Source organism: Cynocephalus volans, chromosome 1 (genome assembly GCF_027409185.1).
Source record: "Cynocephalus volans isolate mCynVol1 chromosome 1, mCynVol1.pri, whole genome shotgun sequence".
Taxonomy (NCBI): domain Eukaryota; kingdom Metazoa; phylum Chordata; class Mammalia; order Dermoptera; family Cynocephalidae; genus Cynocephalus; species Cynocephalus volans.
This window is the reverse complement of record NC_084460.1, coordinates 237122282-237135230: the sequence shown is the minus strand read 5'-3', so window position 1 is coordinate 237135230 and position 12949 is coordinate 237122282. Positions and strand designations below refer to the sequence as shown.

General features: G+C 42.2%; 1 protein-coding gene across 1 annotated transcript in view; it reads right to left on the bottom strand.

The window, feature by feature from the left end:
- The window catches only part of NOSTRIN (nitric oxide synthase trafficking), a 59364-nt gene that overhangs the window by 33236 nt on the left and 13179 nt on the right, over window positions 1-12949 (bottom strand). The window contains exons 3-5 of the mRNA XM_063112397.1: window positions 4183-4266; window positions 1364-1426; window positions 1096-1177 (exon numbers count right to left, since the gene is read on the bottom strand). Of these exons, the coding sequence (XP_062968467.1) occupies window positions 1096-1177; window positions 1364-1426; window positions 4183-4266 (229 nt within the window). The remainder of the gene's footprint in view (window positions 1-1095; window positions 1178-1363; window positions 1427-4182; window positions 4267-12949) is intronic.

Here is a 12949-nt window from a genome sequence, read left to right as displayed (position 1 = left end):
GTCCTGTGAAACCCCCTTTGGCCTCTGCCCCTTCCCTCTACAAGGAGCACCTATGTGGCTTAGGAACCTCTTACCTGCGGCTGGCTCTGAAACAAATAGTGACCATGAGCCCACCCCTATCAGAGCCAAGCAGCATTTGCTAAATGCCCATTCATGTTGCTCACAAACATAGTTTAAAGTGCTTAACAACTGCATGGCACGCAAAGAAAAAGGAAAAGGAGCACAAATGAAAGTGTTCTGGAAGGAAAGGCGCATAGAAAAACCAGAGAGTGTGCTTGCTGTAAGGGGACCAGGTGCGCCTGAAACGATTGTATAGTTTTTTTTTTTTTTAATTTTAAGGATATTTGAGGATTGCACCTGTTAGAACCATTACATAATGCCAACCAAGCATAGAAAGTGTCTTTTTAAAAGTTGTGCCTTTGTACATTGTTCTTGCTGGTCTCTAAATAGAACCCTTTGCCGTTGGTCAAGTCAATGAAAAGGATATGAACAAACAAACCAAAACAGAAATAAAACAGTTCTTGCCATCAGTAAAAAAAAAAAAAAAAGTTGTGCTTATCATTCTTCTATTTACAAATAGAATAAATAAAATTATAGAAAAGAAAGTACAAAAAAGTATAAAAAATGAAATAAAAATAACCTCTAATTCTATGATCTAAAGATAATTCTTATTAACATATTGGGAAAGTTCTTCCAGTTTTTTTTTTCTATGCATGTATACATATTTATTTTACAAAATTGAGATTATCTTGTTCATTATATTTTTCATCCTGCTTTTGTATTTAATGCTACATCTTGAAAAAAAATCCCCATGTGATTACATTCTTCTAGATTAAGATTTTTAATGATTGTGAAGTTCTCTATTGTTTGAGTTTATCATAATTTATTTTTTAATGATAAAGTAGTTTTCAGTTTTTCATTATTATAAACAAGGCTCTAACGAACAACCCTGTGGAAACATCTTGGGTTCATGTTTTTGATTATTTTTATGATAAACTCCTGAAACCTAGTAACACTTTTAGATCCCCTTTTTTTTCCTTGGGCCAAAGACAGAAATCTTGCTTTAAACGGGAGAAAAGGAAGGTTCTGACTCACTGATTTTTTCTTCTTCTCTTGTGCACTGAGGACTTGATTAGTCGGTTTTATTGCTTCCAACTCAATTGCTTTGCCAAGTTTTCTGGAAGTAGAACATAAAAGACACACAGACACAGTATTAGCATTTACATCTACTTTCCAAATTACTTTCTGGGGAAATAAAATGGTGTGTTATGGCGTATCTATTCAGTGTGAGTTTGCACTGGAATATTTGTAGCACACCCACTTTAAATATTTACAACTCCCTTTGTGGGGTTGGAGCACTCACTGATGAAGGTCCGCTGTGGATTTCATGCCCTCTGAGGCCCAGGCCCAGGCACTGCTGAGACAGCTAGAGGCAAAACACAGGGGAACAAGGTGGGTGTCATTTTCCTAGTAAACTCTGAGAAATAAAGCGTCATGTCTGATTCATGGCATTCAGCAATTGCATTCATTTCCCTAACCTATTTCAATTTCTCCATGAGATTAAAGTCAGCCAATATATTTATTTGCACTATAGTCATTATATATACTGCTTTTTCCCAGTCCTCTTTCATTTAGATTTTCATTTTCTGTTCCTTGTCTGTAGAAAATCAGGGAAATAAAACAGCCAAGGGTGAGAACACGGGGGCAATAGGATGCTAAGCTTAGAAGGCCTCAGGGACAATCTTTTCAGGATCCTCATTTCATAGAAGAATAAACTGAGACTTAGAGAAGTTAAGTGATAGAGGACAGGAGAGTCCTGGTCACATCCTGCTTGCTGCTCTTGGGGTTGGGGTCCAGCTCCTTCTGCCTGCAAGATTTTAGGACAACAGCTCAGACATTTTATGGTCCTTTGAGTGGTATCCCAATTTAAGACAAAGGATAGCACTGCTGTGTCTCTCACAGCATAGAAGGAGTATTAGAAAGTATGATGTTATTTTCTCAGCTCACAGTGTCCCATATAGTCTGCCTTCAAAGTCAGGACAATAAGCCCAATTGCACCAATAAACTCTGGCGACAGAGGCGTGTGTAGATTTCAATGGAGAGGGAGAAAATGAATCTGCATTCCTGCCAAAATCAGAATGTGCAGAGGTTTTTGCCTCCAGATGGCTTAGTTTGTACCTTGCAGTCTGAGAATGGGAGAACTAGACCAAAAGATGCCAGATTTTTTACACATCCAAAGCCAGGCACAAAACTGGGCACAAGACAGTGTCTACTTACTGTATGCTTCCAATTATAGGAAATTCCAGAAAAGACAAAACTAATCTATATTGACAGGAAGCAGATCAGTGGTTGCTTGGGGCCTGGAGAGTTGGAGGGAGAGATGGTGGGGGAGGAATGCAAACAGGCATGAGAAATTTTTTGGCGTGGTAGCAATGTCTATGTTTTAGTTTTAGTGGTAGCTATGTGGTATGTATACATATGTCAATATTGGTCAAACCATATGCTTAAAATGGGTGCTTATTATTCATGTAAATTAAACCTCAGTAGAATTGATTTTTTAAAAAGGAAGCCACACACACTCGTGGGAAGGGAATCTGACTTTTGCCCCTCTGAGGTGGTGGGCAGCAGGGCCCGAAGCCGAGCACGTGGCCTCAGGGAGCCAGTGTCTGAATGATGCTTCCTTTGTTTCCTGCATGAGCTTGGAAGAATCACTTGATTTCTCTGACCCTCTCTTTACTGATCTTTTAAAAGAGAAATAGCTTGAGATACCTGTACAAGTTCCTGACACAGATTTTGGTATAGATAAAAGTTCAATGAATGTTTACTATTAAATATTGTACTAATTCTGGTTAACTGAATTTTTGGACACGCCAACCCTTTGGTAGTTCTACACTGGATTCTGGGGTTGCAACACAATAAAACACTCCCCTACACCCTATGCCTCTCACTCTTTAGGAGGTAATTGGAATCAGAATCATAATGGACATTTTTACGGAGCTTTTGCTACATACCAGGTACTCTGCTAAGCACACTTTTTGTATTATCTGATTTAAACCTCACAGTGACCATATGAGGTAGGCTTTATTTCCATTTTAAAGAGACATTGTAAGGTGAGATAAATTGTCCTATGTCACTCACCTGATAAATGGTAGAACTAGAATGTAAACCTGGGCAGTCTAAATGAAAGTCTATCTATACTCAACCACTGTACTGTACTGGCTTCTTTGTGGTCTACTAAAATACTACTGTAAAAGTAAAAATAAAGCTAAATGAGGAATTTTAAAGCTATCATTCTCTACTACAGAGGATGCCTAAAGAGGAGTGGTAATTTGAACCCAAGGCTTCCTTTTTTCCTTTTCTTTTCCTTCCTCTTTCATCATCAAAAGAGGCCTTTGCACTGACTGCCAGTTTAGCGTCACACCTGCATGCATTAGTCAAAAATCTCCGTAGCAAATTATCACTATGGGCCATTTTTAGAATATCAATATCTTTCTTCTCTCTCCCAAAAGAAGGAATCTAATTCATTCTTAGTGCTGCAATATAATGAGGAAAATGGGAATCAGCATTTTTTAGCACCCAATTTGCTAAGCTCTTTATATACATTATCTCATTTAATATGCACTCTCCCCCATACACACACACACACACACACACACACACACACACAAACACAAACATGAGCACATATCATTACTCCATCTAACAGAGGAGGAAATCAAGGCACAGAGAGGCTGGGTTACTTGTCAAAGGTCACAGAGTAGAGATAAAGCAAGATTCGCACTTCCTGACTCTACGACCCTCTGTCTTAACAATATCACTTCCCAAGTTAAATATCATCACCAAGGCCTATTATGAATGTGGGCCTAGGCATCATAAAGACCCAGGATGAATCCAGCTCTGCAACTCTATCTGTGTGACAGGGGAAGTTTCCTAAGCTCTCCAAGCCTCAAGTCATTCTCTGCAAATAGGAGTAATAGTAAGACCTCTCAAGGGTTGTTGTGAGGATGAGATGGGAATAACTGCAAAGCATATAACACAGTGCCTAGCACAGTACCCCAGACCTGGATACCATGCCTGACATTAGGTACCTGCCACATTTATAAGAGGAAGCTGGGATGGAACATATGTCACTTTGTATTACTTTTAAGAAGGACTTTACCTTACCTCTGCCATGATACTTACTTTTTCTTTGTGCTTTGTAACACCTTGCTCAGCTTGATTGCCAGTTTCTGAAGTCCTTTGGCATAGCTAATCTCCAGGTTTGCCCTGCTAGCAAAGGGCTAGTTGTTAAATCGATGTACTGGCCAGAAATCAAGCAAAACCACACACACATACAGATGCACGTGCGCTTGCGTGCGCGCACGCACACACACACACACACACACACACACACACACACACACACACACACACACACACACACACACACAGGAGGGCCTAGACTGAAATATAATGCCTACATAAAGAAATGATGGTTTGTTTACTACAAGGATTCTCTTACCCTTAAGCATAATCCTTAAGGATATCCAAGAGGATCCTACAGAGGGAGAGAGTTTTTTTATTTAAGCCTCTTTTACACCAGTGTTATGGGTTGAATGTGTTTGCCAAAAATATGTTGAAGTCCTAATCTCCAGTGCCTGTGAATGTGACTTGATTTGGAAAATAGGGTCTTTGCAGATGCTGACCAAGTTAAGATGAGGTCATTAGGGTAGGCCTGTACCAAATATGGATGTAACCTTAAGAAAAGGGGAAATTTGGACACAGAAACACACACACTGGGAAAATGCCATGTGAACATGAAGCCACATATTGGAGTGATGCATCTACAAGCCAAGGAGTGAATGCCAAAGACAGCCAGCAACCCACCAACAGCCAGAAGAGAGGCATGAAATAGACTCTCCCTCAGAGCCCTCTGAAGGAACCAACCTGGCCAACACCTTGATCTTGGACTTCTAGCCTCCAGAACCATGAGACAATAAATTTATGTTGTTTAAGTCATCCAGTCTGTGGTACTTTCTTATGATAGTCCTAGAAAACTAATAATATAGCTAGTAAGGACCAGAAAACTGGGGCCGACCCTGTGGCTCACTTGGGAGAGTGTGGCGCTGGGAGCGACGAGGCCGTGGGTTCGGATCCTATATAGGGATGGCCGGTGCGCTCACTGGCTGAGCGTGGTGCAGGTAACACCAAGCCAAGGGTTACGATCCCCTTACCGGTCACAAAAAAAAAAAAGAAAGAAAGAAAGAAAACTGCCCTACTTATCTTGGGACATTAATACCAATCAATTAGCTCTAGATTATAATAGCTGGCAATAAAATGATAAATTATGATTGAATTAACCAAACAGTAGTTTTCTAATGGGAATCTGCTGTGGTGGCCAACACAAGATTTAGAAAATAAACTTCCATTGCTTTCTATGCAGGACAAGACGCAGTAGGAAGTCTGGGCATGCCCTTCAAAAGCAAACTTCTTGGTTCTTTTGGACAGACTGAATCACTCTCACCTTAAACTGATTTTACCATGTCCTATTTATAGGCACATATGCAGCTAAAATGAGGACATATTCTTACTCATCTCACTTTTCACTGCAGATAATAAAATGTAGGAAATTAAGTTCACTTTATGTTTTTCTTCTTAATATAAACCGTAAGAGTTTTTGTTACATTTTTCAGTCTTTAAATTCTATTTTTATTGTAAAATATTTTTAGAATTATTTATGACTTTATTTCATTTGGGAAACAATCCCAGTACTCTCCAGTAACTAACTTAATACCTGCATGTTTTCATACAAATTAGACTCAGTGTTATAGACTAAATGAAGAAAGCCAGCTCTCTTTTATAAAACAGAATCCAGAGTTCATGGGCTATTGATCTATTGCTAAATTTCTATTCATTTTTTCCTGTTATTACAGCTGTGCTTTAAGTTATTTTTACCACTTTTGAAAGAAAAAAGGCCATCATAGAATGTATGTTAAGGCCTAGGTGCAGAAAATACCCATTTGATATTGGAACTTGCCCAGGTAAGGAATATGTTCCAATTGATGGAGAAAGCAAGAGAAAAAGAGAGCGCTGGTCGACAGCAAGCTGGGAGAGTCATCACCCTTGATGAACTCAGATGCTCTAGAATCCCAGGAGATGTCTACCATTCAGTGGGTAGCTTCAGAAACATTAAAAGGGAGTTATTAGACCTACCTCAAGGGGTTTTATGAGATTAAAATATAGTGCTAACCTGCAGTGGATTGAATGGCCCCCCAAAGTCATTGAAACTTAATCCCCACTGTAACTGTTGAGGGTGAGAAATCCTACTATGATAATTGAAAGGTGGGGCCTTGAAAAGGTGATTAGATTATAAGGACCATGCCCTAGTTCATAGGCATGGTTCTGAGGGCTTTAAAAGGAGGGCATGTGAGAGTCCCTCTCTCTCTCTGCTCTGCCATTCTGCCATGTGAGACTCCTTTGACATTGTCACCACAAACAAGATCCTCACCAGATGAGTTCCCTGGACTTTGGACTTCCCAACCTCTGAAACTGCAGCAATAAATATTGTTTCTTTATAAATTACTCAGTTCCAGGTATTTTGTTATAAACAACAGAAACAGACTCATACATAACCCAAGCCTAGTAAGGACTCAATGTCTGGAGCAGTTACTACTGATCTGCAAGGCTCTGCCTGATCTGACCCCTGGCTCCCTCTCTGATTTTCCCAACTACCAGTCATGCTTTGCTCATTCTACTCCTGCTCAGTGGCCAAATGCCATCCTGCCTCAGGGCCTTTGCACTGGCTGTGGCCTCTTCTGAGTCCTCCTTCTGCTCTATAAGCACATGCTATTCTTCACGTCATCCCCAGCAGGTCTTGCTCAAATGTCACCTCCTCAGAGCCTGCCCTATCGAAAAGAAGGTCCTTGTCCTATTCCATAACAGCTTTATTTATGTGTCCTGGCACTTATTATATTACACATATCATATCACACTATAATTTTTAGTGAACTCTTGTGAACACTCCTAGAATGTAAACAGCTCCATGAGCATCAAGAATTACTTTTTTCACTGCTATATGCCTAGACTTAAAACAGTGCTTGGAGTATAGTAGGCACTCAGTATGTATGTCATGAATGAATGAATGAATGAATGAGTAAATGGACTTCCCAGCAGGTCTTGGTTAGAATTCTTACTGGTTTTTGCTACAAATCTGTTCTTGCCTCACCACTTTTGAAAACTTTACCCCGACAAGCTGTTTAGATGCATTCCTACTAGTGTGAGCTGTGCTCAGCCCTGATATCAGAGTACACTGCTTTTTAGTACTTGAAATAGCTAGACACATAAACCCTTCCTAGTCCATTGCTAACCACAGGGCTTTTTAGGGCTTTCCTTTCCAGCATGGCATTCTGTCTTGGAAGCAGTGCATAAAGCATTAAATATGATAATGCATTTATAGTGCTCATCTCAGCACTGGACATAAAAGAGGTTCTTAATAAATACTAATTCTTCTAATATGATGATTATGTATCCAGAAGGATCTGTAAAAATTTAGAACAGCCCAAGTACATAGAGGTGAGGATGGTGTGGGGGGAAGAATGCACAGTTTCCTTTTCCATCGACTGCAGGACAATCCCGAAAGTCTTCTAACAGGAAAGGCAAGGCTGTCAGGCATAGCATCTTCTTCAGAATTTCGTTTTAGGGCTGAGCCCGTGGCGCACTCGGGAGAGTGCGGTGCTGGGAGCGCGGTGACACTCCCGCTGCGGGTTCGGATCCTATATAGGAATGGCCGGTGCACTCACTGGCTGAGTGCCGGTCACGAAAAAGACAAAAGAAAAAAAAAAAAAAAAGAATTTCGTTTTACTTTCAGGAAGTTCTTGAGGGCTGTGCAAGGTGCTGCAGAAGCAAAGCAGATGTAAAAAGGACAACCACCAGGAAGATGAGTTGCTTTCCTTTACATTGCTACCTTACTTAATTGGATTCCACTTGGAAAAAAATAAGTTTGCCTTTGGTGGCAAGAAAGAGGGTCTTTGTTCACTTTAAGGTAATTCGGCTTTTCTTTTTTGAGCCAGGCCATCTTTACTCCTGAGTCCCAGTATGTCCTCTGAATTTCTCTTGAGCACGGTAGGGAACCAACCTAAAGAGATTCAACTGCCATACAGCATTTCTTGTGTTGGAAGGCTCCCCTTTAGATACAAGTATCTTAGAAATCTGTAGCAGGGCAGATTTGTGGGTCTACAGGTTGGTATACAGGTTAAAAATTCCTGTAATCCTGCACATGAGGGGTGTGTGTCAAGCAGTGCTGTCCTGGCAAATGTGCTGCAATCACCTTTGTGACCTTTTGCTGATGCCTGACCTGAGTTCTGCCTACGCACAAAATAGTAACGTCCAGCAGGTATCAGGCACGTACAGCATACCAAGCGCTATTCCAAGTGTTTCAGGTATATTTCCTCATTTAGTCCATGTTAACCTCCATGAGGGAGGCACACTTTCTCTACCCATTTCACGGAAGGGAAGGCATGGCACAGAGAGTTTAGTCAGTCACTCTCCTGAGGGCACACATGAAAGAAAGTGAATGAGCCAGGATTTGAACCTGGGAAGTCTGGCTGGAGAACCTGCCTACTTCACCACTCTGTACTCCTGCCTCTGAGGTTGCGCAGAAGAGGCTGAAGATGGAGAATTGTGGGGAAAGTCAAACAAAAGTACTTTTAAAAATTGACACCCCCTCTCACTTGGCCTTTAGTCGCAGTGTTCTGAATCCCACTGCTCCTGTGTCTTAGCAGCTGGAAGCCCAATCCACAGCCCCACGGTGCAGATGGACACGCTGCCCAGGCCTATCCCCAATGCATCTGTGCAGCTGTAAGGTGTTTTCAAGGATGATGGTGGGGTGTTAGGGTCAGGAAAAGTGGATGGGCAGGAGCTCTGACATCATATGTTGCCAGACTAGCCCTTTGAGGCTGGACCGAGTTGGACACAGCCTCTCTGAACAACACAACTGTGTCCTTTATCTCTTTGCCTGCAATTTATTGATGACTTCAAAGGGTTTCAGAACCAGTATTCAAATCAACCAAGCAAAGCAGACTGCAGTCATCTGTTCTTGCATTTTAAACCCCAATAGCCATTTGGGAACCTCAGCAGATTGCTCTGCAGGTTGGAAGGAAAGGAAATAAAATGTGATGGGCAGAGTGGGTGTGGGGCGATCACTGTGATCTCTTTCTGCCTGTGACTAACAGGCGAACAGGCTCCCAGGCCTCTGGCCCTGACTGGCTTTTATCTCAACAGATGTTAACAGTTAAGTTCCTCTCCAGAAAAAATCGCTCTTTCATAAGAAGCATGGTTCCAACTGGCAAGCATAGAGAGAGCCGTCATTTTCATAAGTTGAATGTTTATAAATGGAAACAAACACTGCTGTGTGGCTCTCCCATGCTAAGTGTAATGAGAAGTACATATACGTAATCTTCAGGATTCCTGCTAAATAGAATGAGATGGCCCCAGTGTCTTCCCAAAGCAGAGGTGGCAATGTGCATCCACGTAAACTGGTTTAATCTCACTGCTTTATTATAGTTCCATCATACATTTTCATAGTAACAATGAAGATTTTAAAATAAATTATGCTTTTGAAAGAAAGAAGCAAGAGACGGAAAATGGATGATTTCAGATTCAATATTTTAGACAGAGCACAAATTAAACTATAAGAATAGTATAAGGAACCATGCAATCAATTTTAGAGTATCCTCCTATAATAAAATTACGGTGATAAAAATTGGTTTTAAAAAAAAAAACTGCAGTTGCCCAGTGTGTCTATGAGGAATTAGCTAAGGCCTTCTTATGCTTGAAAAAAGCAGGTGACGGAACCCTCCCTTCATTATGAATTAAGGAATTTTTGCAACCTCAAACCCTTGACTGTGATATCACTAACCCCTCCATCACCAGTCTCTTGCCTCCTACTTTCTATCAGCAACAGCCTACAGCTTGGGGCCGGATATGCTAATGTTTTCTACCCAATCTTTGTCAGTTTGCCTTTTGAAAGATAATCAGGAGTTCATCTTATAAATAGGTTGTATTTAAAGTTCCTTACTGGCAATTTGAAAGGTACACTGAAGTTCTGTTGTTCAAGTGGCTGGATTCTCTGGCTAGCCCACAACACCCACTTCGTCACTACCGGTAGCCTTAATTCCGGTTCCTGAGAAAAGCACAAATGTGGGAAGAGACCTGGGAGGAGGAGGGATGGGAGGACAAGACCTTGGGTGTCCAGACTGAGAGTCCCTCCAAGTAGCTGCTCACTCAGGCCCAGAGAACACATAAACTATGACATCTCTAGAACTTCAGATCCCATGCGTTCATTCATTCCTGAACTGAGTGCATTTATGTGTGTGGGGGAGAGGGGTACTGTGGTGGGGAAGTCAGATAAAGTGCACAAGAATGGTGGTTTTCAAAGCTTTTTAGCTGGGAAACAAAATTTTATGCAGAATCCCACCATATCTTATAAATATTAGTGAAGCTGTTTTGATTAAGTAGGAGAGAGTGTGAGGAGGGAGCCCCCTGAAGTAGCCCTGAGGCTTGCCACACACCTCTTGAGCCATAAGGTGTGAAAGCCACTGGGCTTGATGACTGCAGAGGTCCCTTCCCATCGACGACCTGAAGACTCCATGAAGGAGCTGGACCAGGACCCCTGAGCACGTTGGGATTCCCATAGCAGCGTCCAAAACTGCTGCCAACTTGGAGGATGCTCCTGAACCGAGCCGGGTCAGGCTAGGGAGGAATGAAACTGTATCCTCTTTTCCGTATCCCCATCTGTAAATTAGGGATGGATAAGAGTACATATGCACCTCATTGCGTTGTGAGAATTTAAGTGACCAAGTATAAGACACATTTAACACAGTGCCTGGTTCATAGGTTGTGCTGGATAAATGATCTCTTCTGTGATTTTGTTATTTTTCTAGTTTTTGTTCAAAATAATATACTACATTCTATGTCAGTGTCTTTGACATACCCACTCACTGCTCCTCAGAAATAGCCTCCATTGAACTTAAAAGTTACGGGTGCCTGAGGCGCGGAGTCACTTATACATTAATGCATCCATTTGAACACCTACTCAGTGCCAGATCCATGCTAGTCAGGTGGGATGCAAAGACCCTCAAGGAAGTCAGCCTCCAGTGGAGGAGAGAGACAAGCGAGCAGAGAATAACAGTGTAGGGCAATGAGAGCTACAGAAGAGATCAGCACCGATTCTGCACACAAAACTGAAGGGCACTTTTCTGAGACTGGGGACTGGAGTGGAGGAAGACCTGCCTCAGTGGGATGACTGAATCTTGAAGAATGTGCTGAATGAAGGCAGGCAGTGAAGATGAAGGAGCATCAACTGGGCAGGTGACACAGCCTGTTCAAATGCAGGGACCCACGGGTGGTGGTGGAAGCAGCAGGGAACCTTAGGGGGACATGAAGGAAGGGGTAATGCAAGTGGTTCAGTAAGAAGGAGAGGGACAGGGGTCATAGAGAGTTGGAGAGAGACAAGAAGGAGAGGAAGGCAGGGCTCAGATCTCAAAGGTCTTTTTATAAAATACTATGAGAGTAAATTTTATCCTAAAGGTCATGGGAGCGAGACGCCTTAGAGACAGGGACAGGGCCCAACCAGCCCACAAGTTGAGGTATCTTTGCTGGGATTAGAGAAAGGAGGCCCTCTGAAGGGACACAGCTCTGAGCCAGGGTGCAAGCCCGGAGGGGTGAGAGTGCATTGGGTTTCTGCATCCACTCACCCGCTCGGCCGGTGCCTTTGTGCGTTGTGCAGACCACACAACTGCGAGGCAGGACCCCTGGACAGAAGAGCAGGTTAAGAGAGTTTTGCCAGAACAATGGAAGAGGCCATGAAATAAAAAAAAGCTATGGATATAAAGAGGGTTTAGAGGAGAGAAATATGAAGCCTCGGTCGTGAGTTGGGATAGAAGGAATCATGAGTATGGGTGGCTCCTGGTATTGGGCCTGATAGGTGGACCGTGGTCCCAGTCACCATGATAAAAAATCCAGGAGTACCAGCTTTGGAGAAAAACTGATAAACTCTGTTTTGGATATGTTGACTTTGTGGCTCCATGGGACTTGTAGGTGGCAATGTCCCATATACTGTTGAATATCTGGTGGAAGTACAGTGAAGACACGGTGCCTGGTAATATACATGTGGAAGTCGTCAACAGGCAAGAGAGCTGCAGCTGCGGGAAAGAGCACCAGGATGATGAGGAGAGTAGGAAGCGTGAGGCTTAGCAAAGATTTCATTTCGATTTATTGCTCCTTTGTTGACAATGTCTGCAATGGATCACTGGAGGGACAAATGGCCAATGCACCTCCTCCCCTTCCTCCTCCTCGTTCCCTTTCTTCTCCTTCTCCTCTTCCTCCTGCTCTTCCTTTTCTTTTTCTTCTTCTATGGCCAGTTACACCTCTACCCCCTTTCTCCTCCTCCTCCTCCTGCTTATGTTCAGAGCAGCAATTCTTGCCATTTGAAACCCCGGTCTTAAGCTTTCTTACAGAAGAACGATCGATTCTCCCATTAAAGCCTGTTTAAACATTAGCTGTGAATGTGCAGGGAGCCAAACACTCATAAATAATTTCTGGGAGTATGTCTTTGTCTCTTTAAATCTGATCTGTAATTATATTAAAGTAAACCTGATGACTTTGGCATTAGGCATCACAGAAGCTGCTGTGTGACTCTGGCCAAATCTGAGTTGGCCCCTGCAAAAAGAAACTGAAGTAACTAATTGGATAAAAGAAGCTAAGCGTGACCGTGAATTGCAGAATTTCCAGGTAAAATGGCATTTCAATGACAACTGCGCTTTTCTGTCAACACCAATTAGAATAAATGCAAGAAGGCAGCTGAGCTTGGAAAGGAAACATTATCTAGATTCACAGCTTGATTGTGATGCTGCCTCTTGTATGCACCTGTTGAACAGAATTTCATTCCAATGGACTCTTGAGCAAGGTGTGT